This window comes from Chiloscyllium plagiosum, unplaced genomic scaffold (genome assembly GCF_037043375.1).
Source record: "Chiloscyllium plagiosum isolate Xiang-an unplaced genomic scaffold, Cpla_swu_hap1 HiC_scaffold_39, whole genome shotgun sequence".
Taxonomy (NCBI): Eukaryota; Metazoa; Chordata; class Chondrichthyes; order Orectolobiformes; family Hemiscylliidae; genus Chiloscyllium; species Chiloscyllium plagiosum.
In genome coordinates this window covers 38,168,022-38,189,029 of record NW_028270177.1, presented here as the reverse complement: position 1 = coordinate 38,189,029, position 21,008 = coordinate 38,168,022, and the positions used below count along the sequence as shown (strand labels likewise).

At 40.1% G+C, this 21,008-nt stretch overlaps 1 protein-coding gene across 9 annotated transcripts in view; it reads left to right on the top strand.

The window, feature by feature from the left end:
• arnt2 (aryl hydrocarbon receptor nuclear translocator 2) overlaps nucleotides 1-21,008 on the top strand; it is a 476,833-nt gene that overhangs the window by 398,687 nt on the left and 57,138 nt on the right. For all 9 annotated transcript variants that reach the window (XM_087981308.1, XM_043677623.2, XM_087981306.1 and 6 more), the window contains one exon: nucleotides 7,957-8,125. In XM_087981308.1, coding sequence (XP_087837434.1) covers nucleotides 7,957-8,125 — 169 coding nt within the window. The remainder of the gene's footprint in view (nucleotides 1-7,956; nucleotides 8,126-21,008) is intronic.

The following is a 21,008-nucleotide window of genomic DNA, read 5'->3' as shown; positions in this document are numbered from 1 at the left end:
ACACGTGCGTCTCCATCAAGGATGGACACCTCAGCACCACACTCTACCGCAAACCCACAGACAACCTCACAATGCTACACTTCTCCAGCTTCCACCCAAAACATATTAAAACAGCCATTCCCTATGGACAAGCCCTACGCATACACCGGATCTTCTCAGATGAGGAGGAACGTGAACGGACACCTGGAAGTACTCAAGGATGCCCTCACAAGAAAGGGGTACGATGCTCAACTCATCGACCGGCAGTTCCGACGTGCCACAGCAAGGAACCGTAATGACCTCCTCAGGAGACAGACACGTGCTGCAGCCGACAGGGTACCCTTCGTTGTTCAGTACTTCCCAGGAGCTGAAAAATTACGCCATGTTCTTCGTGACCTGCAACACATTATCAATGAGGATGAGCACCTCACCAAGACCTTCCCCATGCCTTCACTACGTGCCTTTAAACAACCACCAAACCTCAAACAGATCATTGATCGTAGCAAACTGCCCTGCTCTCTGGACAACTCCATACAACCCAGTCACGGTGGACGCTGCAAAACGTGTCAGCTTGTGGACATAGATACCACTATTACGCGTGGGAACACCTCCCACCTTGTACATGGCAGGTACACGTGACTCAGCCAATGTTGTCTATCTTATACGTTGCAGGCAAGGATGCCCGGAGCTGAAAATGTGTTGCTGGAAAAGCGCAGCAGGTCAGGCAGCATCCAAGGAGTAGGAGAATCGACGTTTCGGGCATAAGCCCTTCTTCAGGAAGGCATGGTACATTGGGGAAACCGAACAAAGGCTATGACAATGGATGAATGGGCACCGCACAACAATCAACAGACAGGAGGGTTCCCTCCCAGTTGGGGAACACTTCAGTGGTCCAGGACATTAAGCCTCGGACCTTCGGGTGACCATTCTTCAAGGTGGACTTCGGGACAGGCAGCTGAGAAAAGTGGCCAAGCAGAGGCTGATAGCTAAGTTCCGTACCCAGAGGGAGGGCCTCAACTGGGACCTTGGGTTCATGTCACATTACAGGTGATCACCATTGCACTACACACACACAGATATTCCTACACACACACACTCTCACATACACACGGACACAGGTACACACAGATGCGCACACAGACACCCACACACACCCTTATAGACGCACACACTCCCACACTCACACATGCACCCCCTCACAGACTTAAGACACTCTGCACTCACTACACACACACACACACACACACACTTTCTTACACTCACAACCCCCACCCCAGACAGACACACACACACACACACACACACAGACCGACAAAGACCCACATGCACACATATATTTTGTGGGGTGAATTTGTACTTGCAGAGTTACATTGTACTTTACTCAAAAACTGCATGCAGTCATGTAGAACTCTGAGCTCAAAAACTGCATGAATTTATGTAAGACTCTGTTATCTCACTTTTTAAATTAGAATCAATCTAAACATCATGGCATAGACAGAGAACACAAGGGGCCAACACCTTCAACATATTGTCTAGCTATCACCATTGTTAACAGCTAACCCGAGAATGCAACTTTTAAAAAAGGTTTTGTGATTTACACATGAAAGAAGTGAAACTATCACTTATTCTGACAGATGAAAGGCTTAACAGTCAATCAATTTTTCAATGTATAATTTCAGTTACATTACACTGTAAATTTTTGCTATAAATTCTGTTACGATCGAGCCCTCCACAATCACCTGATGAAGGAGCGTCGCTCCGAAAGCTAGTGTGCTTCCGATTAAACCTGTTGGACTATAACCTGGTGTTGTGTGATTTTTAACTTTGTGCACCCCAGTCCAACACCGGCATCTCCAAATCAGAATTCCAATTAGTCAGTGTGTCTAAGCCCAAACAGGGCTTAGTGATCATACTGTACTGTAATATAACCATTTAAGACCTGAAGTGAACTGTGTTGTAGAATTTTCAGCATATTTATTACAGCAAGATTTTTCTATGAAAGACAAAAATCTCTTGAAAGATCACATCCGACCTTAGAGGCAAGATTTGGCCATTTTAATGATTGGAGCTCTGTACTCCAGCCAGCCCAGCAAATTACATGCACCAATTGCTGAGTGAACAAAATCAGTGCTAATTGTGCATAGTATGGTTGGAAAGAGACAAATATCTTTCCATTTAGATAAACATGAACACACTACTTACTGGACTAAATTATTCCAACCACAAAAAATGCATGATCAATACTCATTCTTTCGTGAATTGTTTAGGCATATGACATATAACTTGATTGTGCAATTATATGAGGTATTTACTCTACATAATCTGTTTTGATTAAATGTAATGAATGTAAATAGGGCCCATTTCATTAAAGTGAAAAGCTATAATGAATGACTGACATCAGTTTTCAATGGAAAAACCTGTTGAAATACTGCTTATGTAAATTGACACTTAGTACTGTTGTATTTATGTTTTCTGGATTTCTATATAAGGAAACTATGGTTAAATGTATCTACCAAAACATTAGGGAAAAATTTCACAATTGCTTTCTCAGCTTTCTAAGCCTCTTCCTTTTTTCTAGTGTATGCTCACATATGTTTTGCATTAAAGTATGTCCTTACACAGAATAAATGATCTGTATTAGTGTACTCATGGGTAAAACATACTTGACAATAAATACCTACATGATTTAGAGAGAGAACAATCCTATGGTAATGACATTTTACCAGATGTCAGCTTCTTTCCTCCGTGAACTTTTCAGATCAATAAGTGTGATAGCTACTTGATGTGAAGACAAGGTATGTGAGCTTGATGAGCAATTCAGCATATGATGGTGTACTGTGCAAGGCCGTGCCACCAGCACAATCTGGCTCCATTCATTAATCAAATATTCAGGAAAGATGGGAGAGGGGAAGTGGTAGAATACTTAATGAAGTAATTTTAACAAGAAAACTCTCATACCAGTTCAAACAAGGTTTGAACTTCAGTACTGGGTTCAGTTTGACAATTGATGTTCGATCAAAATATAATTCTTAATACAATAGATATCTCATGCCTTCTGTTTGATATCAGTAATAAAGCAGGAGCAATATGGCAATAACAAGATAGGTTCAATAACCTAAATTATTACCATCAAGGTTGCAAAATTTTTTTTCTAAGGAGTACATGACTTCAACCAATTTTGTAAAATTCGTAGTAAGTATCACAACCTTATTTACATACAAAAATGAACATTCCGATTCCTGGCTCTTTAATGGTACATGAAAAGAACCAATGTATGGAATATTTTCATGCTAAACTCATTTAACAATTTATATAAATATACGTATGACCCATTTCCAGCACAATTGCCAAAGTGGGTGTTACATAAAAAGTTACTTCTAACTAAAGATTCACAATTATAGAAAATAAAAACTCACTCTCGACTGGAGGACAATACACATCAATTTCCCTATATTGATGTACTCACTATGTAATGTATCCTTTCTCAGCCAGACCCATGTCTATTGTAGCTTTATGTAATATTATTCAAGCAACTAATTCGACTTCTGTGAAGACTAGGATTTGAAATTAATTTTGGAGCAGATCTGAATGAATACTCAATTAGGTATTTAGCATATCAGATTGGAAGGCCTTCACGTTGCTTCTACATTGGAACAATTTAGAAATACGTCTCTAGTGTAGAAAAAATCTCAAAGTCACACTCAACCTTTTAAAGATCCTGCTCAAAAGCACTATGCTTTTTCCCAATCATTTCATTTTTTTCCTTACTGTGGTAATGAAAGCAAAACATTTTTCAAGACCTCTGATCTCCACTTAATTGAAACAGATTGATACCTCTGTCATAAGCAGGCATGATGATGCCACAAGCTGTCAGAATTCCAATGACTAAGTTCCCTCCCTTCCTTCCTTCCTTGCAAAAGAGTCACAATCAGGTCAGCTTGGGCAACGTTTGGTGGAGGAACCTCAGCTGCGCTAAGATGTGTCACACAGGACTTGGCAAAACCAAAAATACATTGCTACCTGCACTAATCCCACTTTCCCACACTAGGCCCTAGCCTGAAGGTACTTCAGGTGCTCATTCAAGTACTTTTTAAAAGTTGAGGTTTCCCACCTCAAATACCCTGCCAGCAGTCTATTCCTTACCCCAACCACCCTCTGGGTTAAAACAATTTTCCTCAAATTCCCTGTAAACCTCTTGCCTTTCATTTGAAATTATGCCTCTTCCTTATTGACCCTTGTTATTAACAAAATCAGAAACTGATATAAAAACTCAGCAGGTCGGGCAGCATCTGTGAAAAGAAAGCAAAGTTAGTGTTTCCAGGCCAGTGACCCTTGAAGTTGTGAAGAAGAGTCACTGGACCCAAAATATTAAATCTGCCCTCTCTCCATAAATCTGAGTTGTTCCAGAAATTTCTGATTTCCAGCATCTACATTTCCAGCATCTACATTTCTTTGGTTTCTTGTTGTCGTTAATTTCAGTTACTTTCATAAATTGGTGATTGTTAACCAGTGTGAATCTGAATTTAGCTAGCCCAGTGTGTTCCAATTATGACCCTGTTCTCAGCTGAGGTTGGTATTCTGACTAAGGCAGGCATTCAGGGCACTAAAAATATGCAGAATATAAATCAAGAAATAACGGCATAAGAAATTGCAATAAATATCGGTGGTATTAATCGTCAGTTAAATTGGGCAAATCAAAATGACAAAGGTAGTCTTGAGGCCAAGTTCATAGAAATTATTCATGACAGTTTCTTAAGACAATCATTGTGAAATCAACCAGGAAGAAAGGATATTTTAGACGTGGATATGCAATATTAAGGTTTAATTGTTTATCCCATGGTAAGGAGTCCTCTCGAGAACACTGATCATAACATACACTTCCAGTTTGAGGTTGAGAAATTTGGGTCTGAAATAAGTTTCTTAATCTTAAAGAATAGTATTGCAAAGGTATGGAGACAGGGTGGCTAATGTGGAAAGGGAAAAATAGATTAAAAAATAAGGCGATAGAGAAGCAATTACAGACAAAAAAAACTGCAGATGCTGAAATCCAAAATAGACAGGCAGGAGGCTGGAAGACCACAACAAGCCAGGCAGCATCAGGAGGTGGAAAAGTCGACGCTTCAGGTGTAACCCTTCTTCAGGACTGGGGGTGGGTATGGGGCAAACTGCAGATAAAGGGAGTGGCGGGAGCAGTGTGGTGAAGTGGAGATAGGTGAGGACAGGCAGAGGGTACGACCTGTTTAGTCAATGGGAGGAATGAACCGGTTGGTGGAAGGGAGGTAGAGGGTCTGGGAAGAGAGTCGATGGATAGGATGGGAGGTTATTTGAAATTGGAGAACTCAATGTTGAGTCCTCTGGGCTGTAGGCTGCCCAGGCGGAAGATGAGGCGTTGTTCCTCTAATTTGCGGTGTGGTTTGCTTTGGCAATGAAGGAGCCCAAGGATGTTCTTGTCAGAAAGGGAGTGGTTAGGGGAATTAAATTGGCCAGTGAGTAGGAGGTCCGGTCGGCCCCTGCGGCCCAGCTGAAATGCCTAACGTACCATTCCCTAAGTTTACATTTGGTCTCCCCAATGTAGAGAAGATCACATTGGGAACACCTGATGTAGTAAACTAGGTTGGATGACAGGCAGGTAAACCTCTGTCTCACCCGGAAGGATTGTTTGGGGCCCTGGATGGAGGTGAGGGGTGTGGTGTGCCATCAGGTTTTGCATCTTTTCGGATGCAGGGGAAGCTACCTGGCAGTCGGGGGGGGGAGTTGGTAGGGAGAGTGGCTCAAACCAAGAACTGTAAAAAGGAAGGGTTCTTGCGGAAGGCAGAGAGAGGTGGGAAGGGAACGATGTTCTTGGTGATGGGATCTGGTTGGAGTTGGTGGAAGTATTTAAGGATGATGCATTGAATGCGGAGACTGGTGGGGTAGTAGGTGAGGACAAGGGGGTGTCTTTATTGCATTAGGAGGTGTGGTTTAGAATAGTGGAACAGGGAATGGAGATGGTGCAGTGGAGGATAGAGAAGCAGTGGCAGGCTTGTAAAGTAATATTTCAGAAGCCCCAGCAAAGGAGTTTTCCATTCAGAATTCTGAATTTAAAAAAACTGTGGAAAGATGAACCATCCAAATATAATTGAAGAAGTTGAGGATGGTATCAAATTAAAGGGCTTACAATGTCACAATAAGAGAGATAGTAAAATATAAGAGTAAGCTAACAAGAAATATAAAACAAGCAGGAAAGCTTCTACAATCAGATAAAAAAAAGAGGATACCAAACTGAATATTGCTCCCTCAAATTTGGGACTGGAGAATTAATTTTCAAAAGGCAGAAAGTTTATTCGACTTAATTGAGGATGTAACTAGCTGGATGGAAAAAGACCAGTATGTAGAGTATTTGGTTTCCAAAATGAATCAATAAGGTACCACATAAAGAGTTACCATGGAAGATAAGTGTTAAGTTTAATCTGTTAGCATGTATAAAGCAGTTGCTAACTAACAGGAATAAATGAGCGATTTTCAGGTTGGCAGAGTGGAACTAGCAGGGTGCCACAGGGATCAGTCTGGGGCCTCAGCTGTTTGCAGTATTTATTAGTGACTTGATTGAAGGGATGCATTGTAGCCTAATTTGCTGACGACAGAATTGGGTGGGAAAGCTAGTTAATTAGAAAAACGTAAAGTGTTTGCAAAGAGCATATGAATTGCTTAAGAGAGAGCAAAAGTTTTGCAGATGGACTGTAAGGTGAGACAATATGAGATTATCTACTATGTAGGAAGAATAGAAAATTGAAGTATTATTTAATAGAGAGAGACCACAGAATGCTATAGTTAACAAGGAATTGGATACCCTTATTCATAAATCACAAAAAGGTAGCATGTGTACGGCAAGGAATGAGGCAGGCAGATAACATTTTGGCCTCTATTGCAAAAGCTTGCTGTATAAAAGTTGGCAAGTTTTTCTGCAAACGTGCTTGTTGTTGGTGAGACATCATTTAAAGTACAACATCCAGTTATGGTCTCCTTTTTATAAGGAGGGATGTATTTGCATTGGAGGCAGTTCAGACCAGATTCACTAATCTGACTTCTGGGATGAAGGGGTTATCTTATGAGGAAAGATTGAGCAAATGAGAGGTCACCATTTCAGATGGAGCTGAGCAGTTGTTGTAAGATTGAAGACTGAGTTAGATAGAATTTTGCTCTAAAAATCGGTCAAGAATTATTAGGACCCAGAATGGTAGGTAGGAAAATGGAGTTAGCGCATGTTCAAATTAGTTGTGATTTTATTGAGTGTCAGAGCGGGCTCAAGGGCTGAAAGGCTCCTGCTTTTATTTCTCCTGTCTTCAGTTCAGTACCTGTGTATTGGTGAAGGGTGGTGAAAATACAATACAAGAGGTATGAAAAGGCTTGTAGCCAAAAGGAACTGGAAAATTAAAACACCTGTATGGGTTTCATTCATAAAAAGAGGTAAATTGTAAGCTATGAAAATATTGGACAAAGAACTAGTTTAGAGCATATTAGCTGTCTAAAGGAATACACAAAAAGAAAAATGATAATATCTGGTACCTTACCATTGATAAATTAACAACGTGTGAAGAGGACTTAATACCTGAAACAGTTCGTCCAACAAAAATAATAATAAGTTTATGAAAAATATGCTTTGTTAAAAATGGGATTGAAAATTCTTATGTTGTAATGTTAATGATCTTATTTAGGTTATTTTAAATAATGTAAATTGATATTAAAATTAGAACACGAGAATTCAATTCCAGTCGATGTTGGCATGTAGGTATCAGCCACGCATATTGTTTAGATATTATTAAGGAACTGCACTCTGATACGTACAATTCGTATTATTTTCATCTTGTTGGTATTACATTATCCAGCTTTGCTAAGATTTCAAAGTATATTTATGTATTGAATGTCTGCTGTTTAGAGTGCAAGCTTTTTCTTAGACTTAAGGTAATTGCACATTAAAAATATCATTATCTCTTGCAGCAAGTAACCTCTCAGTCCAGTAAGGCTCAATCACCACCTTTTGCCATAGGATCAAGTCACACCTTCCCAGCAGACCCATCTACTTTCAGTCCCCTGTCCAGTCCTGTGTCTACATCTTCACCAGGAGGACCTTCTTATACCAGTCTGGCAAATCGATCCACTGGTTTTGGTAAGAATACCTAATTGTAACCAGCAAGATAATTCAGTCAGCGTCTTCCCAGATTAATAGATTATTGTGTTACATTAGTATGTGCTTAAGACATGTATTTAACATAAGTCAAATTTCAGCTGTACTTCTCTACAATTGTTCTTGGACCTTTGTGTAGGAGAGAGATGCTAAATATGCTATTCAGGCACAGAATTATTTTCTGTTCCTGATTACAAATAGCTGATAGACTGTGCTGTATAATTGCATGTGCTGAATCCGACTCCCATTTCCATTTTAGTCTTTAGTCATTTGCAGCTTGGTAATGAATTTTACCAAAGTCTTTTTCTCCTCATTGGAGTCCTTAATACTTCCTTGTTATATATTTGTACTATGTCAAGAGTTATGTTACCACTGTAGATTATTATTGCCAACGCAATGTAACAATTAGATGAGAACCAACTAAATCCCTGAGAGTCAAACAACATACTACAACAGATCAGGGCCGAATGGCCTACTCAGGTTTTCTCTGCTTCTGTGGTTCTTTAGGTGAAAGGGATTAAAATATCAGGAGAGAAAGCAGGAACAGGGTGCGGAGTTGGACCATCAGTTGTGATCATATTGAATAGCAGAGCAGGTTTGAACGGCAAATAGCCTACTTCTGCTCCTGTTTTCTATATAGAACATCTTTAACATACTTCTGTTAAGTGTGCCTTGAGATTTATCATAAAACAAAGGATGGCATTAAGATGTATAAGAAGATACGAGTCAATCTTTGTTTTTAAGGTGTCTTTTAAAGGGGGAAAGCAAGGTAGAGAGGAATGATGTAGAGGAAAGGTATTCCAAAGCTTGGCACCCAGCCACAAAGTGGAATGCTTTTTATGTTCCACACTCCTTTTCACCATCTGTGGCCAGTGTGATGGACCATTTCCTCACACTTTCTCAATGATGCATGCATCTTTTGTTGCTGTGTCTCCACTCTCTGCCACTTCACTGTAAAATGCGTTCCTTTACCCTGCTATTCTTAATTCCTCCTTCCTTTTTTTTAAAGTGAGGATACACTGGAAAATGGGTGGCAATGGGTTGAAGATGAATACTGCAATTGAATATAGATGGAAGTAAGGAAGCAAGAGTTGATGATGGTCAGAATTGAGATTACAGAAGGGAGTTGAAAGAATTACTGCTTGTGCATTCTTGTTGTGAAGTCAAAAATCAAGAGTCAAACACACCTCACTGCAATCACAGGAAGAAAGAAGGAAGAAAAGAAATAAAAGAAACCTAATTCCACATTTATAGAACACTGCGTGACTCAAAAACTCAAAGGACACTTTACAACAAATGAAGTATAGTCAATTTTGTAATGTGAGAAGCCAATTTTTGTATGACAATGTCATAAACAGTAATCTGTTTTAGTGATGTTGATTGAATCACAGGTTTGTTACAGAGATGAGGAGACATTTCTTCACCCAAAGAGTTGTGAGCCTGTGGAATTCATTGCCTCAGGAAGTAATTGATGCCAAAACATTGAAATTGTATTCAATGGGCGACTAGATCTAGCACCTGGGGAGAAAGCATGATTATGCTATTGAGTTGGACAATCAGCCATGATCGTGATGAATGGCAGAACAGGCTCAGAGGGCCAAATGGCCTTGTCCTGCTCCTGCTCTTGTCTTCTATATTTCTATATTACAGTGCATTTGGTCCATCTTGTCAAGTACACAGGAGTAAAAATGTTTCAACTATATTAAACTCCATGAGACTGCACCTGGAGTATCATGCGCAGTTCTGGTCCCCTTGCCTGAGCAAATACATACTTGCTCTAAAATGAATGCACCAGAGATTCACTGGACCAACTGCTGGGATTGTGGATCTATCCTATGCAAACAAATTGAGGAGACTGGGCTTATATTCTGTCTGGAGCAAGATTTACCTACTTTTAAGCCTGTCAGTCCACTCAAAATCTCCTCTCTCTCTGTATGCTAATTTCTTTAATTGTATCACAGACCTTCTCTCTGATTTCTAAACCCAGATTGTTCCCCTCCTTAGTGTACGCTGACCCAAAGTATTCATTTAGAACTCTACCTACATCCTCTCATTCCATACACGCATTACCAATGTGGTCCTGAATGGGCCCTACTCTTTCCCTTGTTATACTTTAACACTTAATATACCGATAAAAGATCTGAGAAATTTGCTTGAATTTACTTGCAAGTATCCTTTCATATCCTCCTCTATCTCTCCAAATCGAACTTTTAAGTTCCCTTTTGCACATTCTGTATTCCTCGAGCGCTTCTGCCATTTTGACCCCTGCCATATGCCTTCCTTTTTCTCTCAATCCACTGCTGTATGTCCCTCTATACAGGGCTCACAGGATTTGATAGCCCCACCCTTTGTCTTTATTGGAACATATTGGCCCTGTACTCTCCATATTTCCTTCTTGATTTAATCCCACTGTTCTGAGACAGATTTACCTGAAAGTTGCTGCTCCCTCTCCACTCTGGCTAAATCATCTTTGATTTTAGACCTACCCTTACCCTTTCCCATAATAATCTTGAATCTTCTTTGTGGAGAAAGTAAGACTACAGATGTTGGAGATCAGAGTTGAAGAGTGTGGTGCTGGAAAAGCACAGCCGGTCAGGCAGCATCCGAGAAGCAGGAGAGTCGACGTTTCGAGCATAAGCCCTTCATCAGGAATGAGGCTACACTGGATTACTAAAACGTTTATTATTATAATAAGGTTATTTTGTTCATGCTGAAGATCAGAGGAAGCATAATAAAATTGCTGGGCACCTCTTGTTAAATATGACTGCGTAGCATTGAATAGATGTCAGCTGTCCATTGAGCTGAGAGCATAAGCCCTTCATCAGTTTTATTCTTCATGAAGGGCTGATGCTCGAAACGTCGACTCTCCTGCTCCTCGGATGCTGCCTGAATGGCTGTGCTTTTCCAGCACCACACTCTTCGACTCTGATCTCCAACATCTGTAGTCTTACTTTCTCCACAAAGAAGATTCAAGATTATTATGGAAAAGGGTTAGGCTGGGTCTAAAATCAAAGATGATTTAGCCAGAGTGGAGAGGGAGCAGCAACTTTCAGGTAAATCTGTCTCAGAACAGTGGGATTAAATCAAGAAGGAAATATGGAGAGTACAGGGCCAATATGTTCCAATAAAGACAAAGGGTGGGGCTATCAAATCCTGTGAGCCCTGTATAGAGGGATGTACAGCAATGGATTGAGAGAAAAAGGAAGGGGTCAAAATGGCAGAAGCCCTAGAACTTGAATCTTCTTTGTGCCAAGAGAGAACAACACCAACTTTCTCAACCTAATGTTGATGCTATATTTCCTCATCACTAAGACTACTCTTGCAAATCTTTACTTCACCCACTCAAGGAGCATCACATCCTTCCTAAAATGTCATGACCAGAATTGGATCCTTGTTATTTCCTTCCATTACCATGAAGGTCCTGCCTTCTCAACCTTACCCCTTTCCTGAGACATGGAGTCTCTCAGGTTAAACCTACCACCTTGCTCTAATGAGAGAGCAGCGCTATGGTCCTCTGGTACCGTGGCAACTTTACCTTTACCAGAGTTTTGTAAAGTTTCAGTGAACCATCCCTGATCTTATACACAAGTATTAAGTACTGAAGCTCAAGATTCCCAGCTGCAGTGCTAACTACTGGTAGTACCCTATTGCTTTCAAAATCTATACACGTGATGTCTCTGTCCATGCATATGTTTTAGATCTGTGCCATGATGTATATAATGTCTCGCTCTATTTTTTCAGCCATGAGTGCATCACCTCACGCTTCTCCGAATTAAATCTCATCTGCCATTCTTCTGCCTATTCTGTTAGTCTACCTGTGGTTCCTTACAGTCAACTGGTAATAAGCTCACTGTTTACCCTACTTCCAAGATTGGTATCAACAGCAAATTTTGAAATTTTACTCTGAATTACAATATCCAAGTGATTTGCATCAATCAAAAATGTTGTGACCCTACCACTGACTCTTGAAGCATGCCGCTGTCTGCCATAATTCAATCTGGTAAAATCGTTATTTATCATGACTCATTGTTTTCTGCCCTTACGCCAATGTTTTATCCAATCTGGCATTGATCCTCCGGTTCCACAGCCCTCAATTTGTTAACTAGTTCCAAAGAATATAGTCTCAATTTTCAATTTTAACTCCCAAACCTATATATTGCAACCTCCTTGAAATAAAGGTTGACGCTTTATAAACTTCTTTGAAGCCTGTTTGCTAGCTTTTGGAGATTTCTGTATGCTTCTCTGATCCTACTCAGTTCCTGTTTTCTCACTGCTGCCTTATTTTTCTTGGGTCCTGAGTAGATGATGTTACACTTTCCAAACATTGAATTCCATCTGCCACAGTTTTGGCTGCACCTAGACTATTAATATCATTTTACAACTTTTTTCTCCAATCTGAACTACTTGTTGTGCCAGCTAACTCAGTGGATATGTAGCCCTCTATACTTCTTTTAAACCACTTATATAAAGTTCAGTCAGTTGGATCCAGGTGAACATGTGCCACTGATCTTTTCATTTACAGCTAAATACATATGACTCTCTGAGCTACAGAGGCAGATTATTAAAACATTTATTAAAATGTTGTTTTGTTCATGCTGAAGATCAGAGGAAGCGAGCTTTGAGAAGATTTGTAGCTCAGGTTGATGTTCTGGATGTGGGTTTGCTCACTGAGGTGGAAGGTTCATTTCCAGATGTTTCGTCACCCTACGAGGTAACATCTTCAGTGGGCCTCCAAGCGAAGCACTGCTGATAATTCCTGTTTTCTGTTTATATGTTTGGGTTTCTTTGGGTTGCAAAGAAGGATGCATGATAAAATTGCTGAGCACCTCTTGTTAAATAGGACTGTGTAGCATTGAGTAGAAGTCAGCTGTTCATTGAGCTGAGAGCATTGAGGTTGACTACCATCAGTCATATTACAATAACACAATAGGTTTACTATTCATTTATTTAGATGAAAATACATTTGAACAATTTTGAGTAGCAAACGGAACAACGTACAAGATGCTAAGTACAAAGACAACATGGTTGACTGATCCTGCTCTGCTCTTGTAACAGGATTGACTGGTATAGCACCTTTTAACATTATAAATTAGTAACTCTTCAAACTTCTATTTGGTGTCTTCACAATCCACCCCAGCCCCACCCCCCCCCCCCCCCACCCCATGAGACAGCACGCAATGTTTTCCATTGGCTTATTCAAAGGGACAGTTGAAGGTGAAGAGAAATACAGAAAGGGGGTTCAGGAAAATAATTTACTTTGATAGGTTCTGCTGAAGGACACCATTCAGCTAATTTTATTTCGTCCTTGCAGAATACCAACCCTGTGGGTCTTCCCATTTCAGCATTGTGTTTCCTAAATGAATGTAGTATCCTGACCTCAATCACTCTGGCTGCCAACCCTTTCCAGTGATTTAATCCTCTCCATGTAATCAAATATTTCCTGTGCATGCATAAATTGATGTCTCTGACCTGAGTCTTATTACTCTACTGCAAAGGTTTCGTGACACATATACCATTCTTTGTCGTGAAGAACACTAGCTTATCAAGTCCTCTCTCTAACAATGATGCTCAAACCTGGTCTGTTCCGTACCGACTTAGAGTCCATTATAGCAAGAGGATTAAATCTGGATGCTACCTGGACCAGATGCTAAACATCAGAATAAACCCTGGGAATTTTAACTAAACCAAATTCAAAATACTATCCTATTCACCTTGATCATTGTTGTCTCAAGCTGTTAAATATATTAAAATGCACAAAATTGTTCCTGGGCCATAACTTTTCAGCAAATTTGTTTATAATTTGGCTGATGGATTTGTGTATCTAACCTTACAGGTTGATAGTAAAGGAGCAGACAAAGCAATGGCAAATAGAATTAAATTTGGATCATTGTGAGGTCATCAATTTGGTTATAAGGAGAGGATAGATCAGAGTGTATTCTCAATGCTCAGAAACCAAGCAGTTTGCAGTAACAAAGAGATTTGGAAGTCCATCTGCTCAAGGGAAATTAGGGATGAGCAATAAATGAGTTTTCCACAACAGTCATATCCCATGAGCAAATATAAAAAAAATTAGCCCAGATTTTCCACTGGCTCAACTGTCGGTATTACAGCATAGAGGGATGTTGTACATCAGGACCCTGCAGAATCTCCATTGTAATACTCTTCAAAGGAATTGCCTGGGAAATTGAGCATTTCGCTTAGTAATTCCACTATTCCTGGAACCTTTCGAAAGTCTCCATTTAAATTGGATACTTCAGCTGATCCCAGTGAACTTAGATAAAATAGTTACTTAGGAAAACTTTTAGAGAATTAAAATTGCATAGTGTAACTCCTGACTAACAATTACACTGACCTGATACTAACCTCACACACGCACACCCCCCTCCCCTCCCCAGTCCTGACCCAGCGTGCCAAGGGATCCAACCTTACTTCTGACCCACTAGTTCTGACCCGACCAGACACCCCCATTCCCAACCCCCAAAATTCTGGGACAGTCTTTTTCCCCTGCTAGTTCCAACCTGAACTCTTTGACCTCAGATGTGACCTGACACCTCCTTTGCCTCCACTGGATCCTTCCTAGTCGGCATCGCCTTACCCATCATACCCATCAAGTACCTTACCCTCCCAGCATTCTAACATCCCAATTATCTGATGTACCTAGGATTTGAGAACAGCTGTCAAAGTGTCTGTCAGGACCTTTATAATTCAGAGTATGGCAGCTGACTGCAGTGAAAAGGGGGCCTTCCTCTGACAGTTGTGTTGTAAGAGAACATCAGAATGGAAGTATGGCTCCACATTTATGATGGTGTCCTGAGTTGAATATCCTGCCAGAAGTTTGGAGCTACCCGCTTTTGTTAAGGATGTGAGTACAATTATAACATTTAAAAGATGTTTGGAGAGGTAAATGAATAAGAAGGGTTTGGAGGAATATGGGTCAGGAGCAGGCAGGTGGGACAAACTTAATTTAGGATTATGTTTGGTGTGGATTGCTTGGATGGAAGGATGTGTTTCCATGCTAAATGACTCTATAAGAAGGGGCTAAGTGGCAAACTGCATGAGGTTGCCAGGAAACCCAGCCCAGTAATAGCTGTGCATGTGGTCAAAGACAATCAAATTGGCTGATGGAACTGCTTGTTATCTTCTAAAGGAGCAGAAACCCAAAGAGATAGCAATTGTGCTTAAGCTAAATGAAACATTAGTCAAGTCACTTCTGGAGTTTGGGTTCAGTTTTGGTCACTAAGGCTCAAGTAGGATACACAGAGGGGGTATTGGGCAAATTCACCAGAACAATAATGGTGTTCAGTTATGAGGGCAGCTTTCATAAGTATGGCTTATGTTGCTGCAGATTAGAAAGTTGAGATATGGCCTAATCAGTGCACATAAAATGATAAGAGTTCAATAGGGTGGATACAAAAACCTGTTAACTCTGATAAGAGAATCCAAAATAGAGTGAAATTAAAGAAAGGCCAATCGTGAATGAAATCAGGGATTTTCTTTCACTCAAATCATCGTGAAAATCTGGAACTTGGTCTTCCTCTCCTCAGATAAAATATCTGTCCTTGGGGAATCTAAAACTCCAGACGTGTATCTTCTTTATTTTCATGGATAGGATGTTTGGTGTTCTAGATTACCAGTCAAATGACATAACCAGTACATCACTGCCTCCTATAGATTTACCACAATACTGTATATTGTAATACCAATTACAATCCAGTGATAAGGCTAGTAATCCAGAAGCTGAGGTTAATGCTCTGTGGACCCGGTTTCAAATCCTACATGGTAGCTGATGAAATTTAACTTCAGTTAATAATCCTGGAATAAGAAGGTAGTCTCAATGACAATCATTAAACCACCACTGATTGTTATAAAATCCTGCCTGATTCACTAATGTCCTTTAGGGAAGGAAATCTCCTACCCAGATGTGACTCCAGATCTAAAACATTTAGCTGAATTTTTAACTGACCTCTGAAATAGTTAGATGAGCTATCTAAGGGCAATTAGGGATAGGTTAAAAAAAGCTGGCCTTGCCAGTGATACTTATATCCCATAACAGAGCGAAGGACCGAACTTACAATTAGACAGTAGTCTTCAATACTTACTTTAACTACATGTACCTAAAGACTGTTCTCTACCTTCTTCTTGCCTGCTTCATGGTCCCACATTTTGGCTGTTTCATTACGCAAGGTTTCTCAAACTAAACTAATCCTATTTGCCTGTGTTTGGCCCACATCCTTCTAAATTTTTCCTACTCAGGTACCCATCCAGATATCTTTTAAATGTGATAACTGTACTTTTCTCTGCAGCTCTGTGTGAAAAGGTGGCCCACCTGTGTGGAGTTTGCACGTTCTCCCCGTGTCTGCATGGGTTTCCTCCGGGTGCTCCGGTTTCCTCCCACAGTCCAAAGATGTGCAGGTCAGGTGAACTGGCCATGCTAAATTGCCCGTAGTTTTAGGTAAGGGGTAAATGTAGGGGTATGGGTGGGTTGCTCTTCGGCAGGTCGGTGTGGACTTGTTGGGCTGAAGGGCCTGTTTTCACACTGTAATGTAATCTAATCTAATCTAATCAGGTTCCTTTTAAATCTTCTGCCTCTCACCTTAAAATTAAGCCCTCTAGTTTTGAATACCCCTACCCTAGGGAAAAGACCTTTGCTATTCACTTTATCTATACCCCTCATGATTTTATAAACCTCTATAAAGTCATCCATCAAGTCATACTCTCCAGTGAAAGAAGTCCCAACCTATCCAGCCTCTCCTTAGAACTCATACCCTCCAGTTCTGCTAACATCCTTGTAAATCTGCTCTGCACTCTCTTCAATTTAATAATATTCTTCCTATCACTAAGTCACGCAAAAGCATTTGATCATAGTGTATGATGATGTGGAATCATGCATAAAATCTTTCACTTGGCAAATTACCAAACCAGGATGTTTCATTGTATTCTTCCCAAAAACTTAAAGGTTCATCCCTTTCTCAGCTTTCATTTAGCTGCTTTTTTTATTTGCTATCAAGGAATTTTAAACTTCTAAGGGGGTTGAAGTAGCACAGGGATCTGGGTGTGTATGTGCTTAAATCATTGAAGGTGGCTGAATGGTTTTGTACGACTCTAAGACTCAATGACAGATTGAGAGAATGGCTAATAAAACATACAGTATCCTAGCCTTTATTAATAGAGGCAAAAGCAAAAGGTTTTCCTAAACTAGTAATAAAACACTGATTCAGCATCAACTACAGTATTGTTTCCAGTTCTGGGCACCATAGTTTCAGAGGTATGTGAAAGACATCAATCCAATGCTTAAAAGGTTGAGAGATTGCTTCCGACAATGAGGAACTTAATCTATGTAGATAAATCGGAGAAGTTTGCTTGTTTTCCTTGGAAAAGGGAAAGTTGAGATGAGATTTGGTCGAGGTGGTCAAATTCACAAGGGGTCTGGGCAAAGCATAGATAAGGAGAAACATGCTCTTTTTGGTGGAAGGATCAAGTTTGAGAGGGCACAGGCTTAAGACGATATGTAAAAGAAACAATAGTAAATTGAAGAAAAGATTTTTCACAGTGAGTGGTTAGGATCTGGAATGCACCGCCAAAGAGGGAATTGGTTCAGTATTTAAAAGGAAGAATGTGCAGGGGTATGGAAGAAGGCCAGGGAGTGGCATGGGTGAATTGCTCCTTCGGAGAGTGAGCAGAGACATTATGGCCTGAATGGCCTCTTTCTGTGCTGCAGTCAATTGGGGATTGTGTCATGTTATGAATTGATCTCTGGGAGTTTAATCAATTCTAATTCTGCACATTACACAATATTGCAGCAATGTGTGGGCCCTAGAGAACAAGCATTCAACATCTGTCTTTTGTAAGTGTGATCGAGTGGACCTGAAAAGAGTTCGCAAATGTTCTCTCTTTTGTTCTTCACCACTCCATGCTGTTCACATTATATGTTGCAGAGTGAAACTATTGTTTTGGAGACCGATGGGAACACCTGTCATATCTCCTCAACCGCATGCCAAAAGCGATCTGCTCATGCTTCCCAGTTTGGCCAATCAAATGTTCTCAGGGAGAAGGTGAAAGCAACATGGAGGTTTGTGTATTCTAGAATCATACAACCTCTACAGTGTCGAAGAAGACCATTTAACTCATCGAGTCTGCATCGACCCTCTGAACAGCATTTCACCCAGACCCAGCATCCCCCACCGGTTCCTCCCTTGGTAACTCCCTTGTGCTTTTTCAGCCCACTGTTTTCCAACACAAGCAAATTTGACAGATACTTCAGACCAGAGTCAGGCTCTTGAGCCCCACTAGATGATGCTTAAAACAGGGTTGACCACCATGGCAACAAGTTATCATTTCACAAGACAGAAACCTGCCAAAAAAAATCTAAACTTCAAGTTCCAATTCTGGTTGAATGTACATCTGAAGTAATTTAAGCAGAATAGCGTGTTACAAGTTCCTGCACAGACAATGACTGATCATAGGCTGTGTTGGATACAAACTGTGCAATGTATTGTCTAAAATATTAATTCATAATTTCATTGATAGGACGTGTATGTATTAATATTTTGAACTTTTTGCAAAGAACACTTTTTAAGGCAAAAGTCACTGGCTACAGCAACAGTGTTGCATTTGCAAAGAATAAGCTGTTTAGATGGAGACAGTCTTTCAAAGGGCTATCACATGATCTAGTTTGTCAGTGTTTTAGAAAATGATTTTAAGCATGGACAATCAGAGAGAACGTGCCACAGACTTAGCCCACTCTCTCTTCCTCTGAGGTTATCTTGTCTAAGAGTTGAAAATGCATTGGAAGGTCTTGACACCAAAGTGGCAAGTTTTCAAAATTATCTGAATTTGCACCTCAGTCTCCAGTAAAAAAAATTTAACCAGCCTTAACTGATCCAGGAAGAAACTCCAGTACCAAAGGCTTCCCAAGACTTTGGCTGCAGACCTAATTGAACAATTCGTGAATAATGAAGCAACTAAAATATGAAACCACAAACTGTGACTAAATCTTTTCTTAATTTACTGTTACTTCCATACTGCAGAGTTGTATTTTATTCAGTCTTGGAGGCGATTATGTATGTGTTATTTTTCAAGAAGGGTAATTAGATATTTTTGCATATTTGAAATGATTTGGATAAAGGATGTGGAAAAAAGATTTTAGATCTTGAAAATATTGAATTCAGTATTGAGTCCTAGAAGGCTACAGGCTCCCCAAGCAGAAAACAAGACACTGTTATTCTAGCTTGCACCAAGCCTTGCTGGAGAACTGCAACAAACCTAAGACCTAAATGTTGGCCTTACAGTAGTGAGCAGGCACCTGGAAGCTTGGGGTCATTCTTGCAGATAAAATGTAGGTATTCTGTAAAGTGGTCGCCAGTCTAAGTAGTTTTTATAGTATAGTCACTGTTTGTTGAAATGTAGGAAAAAGACTGGCAAATTACGCAGTGTAATGGACAATGTAGTAATGATCTGTTTTTCACTTGTTGGTTGAGGGATAAATATTTTTCAACTTTCTCTCAATGCCTGCTAAAATGTTGGCCCAGATTATATTATGTGGAGGTGCTGGTGTTAGACTGGGTTGGACAGGGTCAAAAATCATATGACACCACTTATGGCCCAACAGGTTTATTTGAAAACACAAGCTTTCAGAACCTCACTCCTCTTTCAGGTGCTAGTGAGAGAGGGAGACCTTAGACACAGAATTCATAAGTAAAAGATCAAAGGGTCATACAGCTAATGCAAATGAATTGAACACATCTAAAGTGGCTATTAAGACTTTAATCAGTTAGAATGGAGGTGCAGGTTTTGATTGATTAATATGCAAATCCCAGAATTATTTCAAGTCACTGGCCCTACATAACTTAAGGTTTTATCAGTATTGTATGCTCAAAACTTTAGAATGAGGCTTGAATTCATTATTTATAAAGCAGTGTGAATCTGACACTTCCACAAAAAAGTCTCAATGCATTTCACGAAGGTCCAGGAAAACTCAACACTGAGGCAAAAACAGAGCTTAGATTAGAGTGGTGCTGGAAAAGCACAGCAGGTCAGGCAGCATCCGAGGAGCAGGAAAATCAATGTTTCGGGCAAAAGCCCTTAATCGGGAACTGTTAGTCAACGGAGAGATTTGGGTATGCCTTCCAAAGCACACTGAACTGGTTACTTAAGGTTACAATCATTTATCCTGTCGATTCTCCTGTTCCCTGGATGCTGCCTGACCTGCTGCGCTTTTCCAGCAACACTTTTTCAGCTCTGATCTCCAGCATCTGCAGTCCTCACTTTCTCCTACAATCATTTATCCAAGAGCAAAAAGAAAAAGTAATGCATTCAAAGCAAAATTCAGTATTTGTTGGTTTGTCATGCTCAAAGAAAAGTATAGAGCAAGGTTGACGTAAGACGATATGGTCAGAGTAGAGCCGAGGATAGGATCAGGTAATGCTTGGTTCATAAAAGAAGCAAATCTGAGGGGCCAAATTATCTTTCTCATTTTCTACTTGATATTCTCATATCTCTTAATGGATTAGTAAAACATTTGTTTTAAAAAAAGTAATAGAATAAGTACAGCCTGGATCACATGGCAAAAATAGTCAGATTGAGCCATGTTTGAAAACTACCCTGACTCAACTGCCGTACAGTGAGTCCCTGATAAACAACTGTCTGACTTACAAACATTTGTACTTACAAGGCTGTAATCTTTAAAGATCCAATATGCAAACATTTCCTGTATTTATGAATTGCTTTATGTTGTCCTGCATTGTGTTCCTACTTTTGTAAGAATTGACTTGCAAACAGACTCAAGAACAGAACCTGTTCACAACCCAGAGATTGCCTGTATATTTCTTTTTCACAAATATGTGCGACATCTGTGCATCAGGTAGTT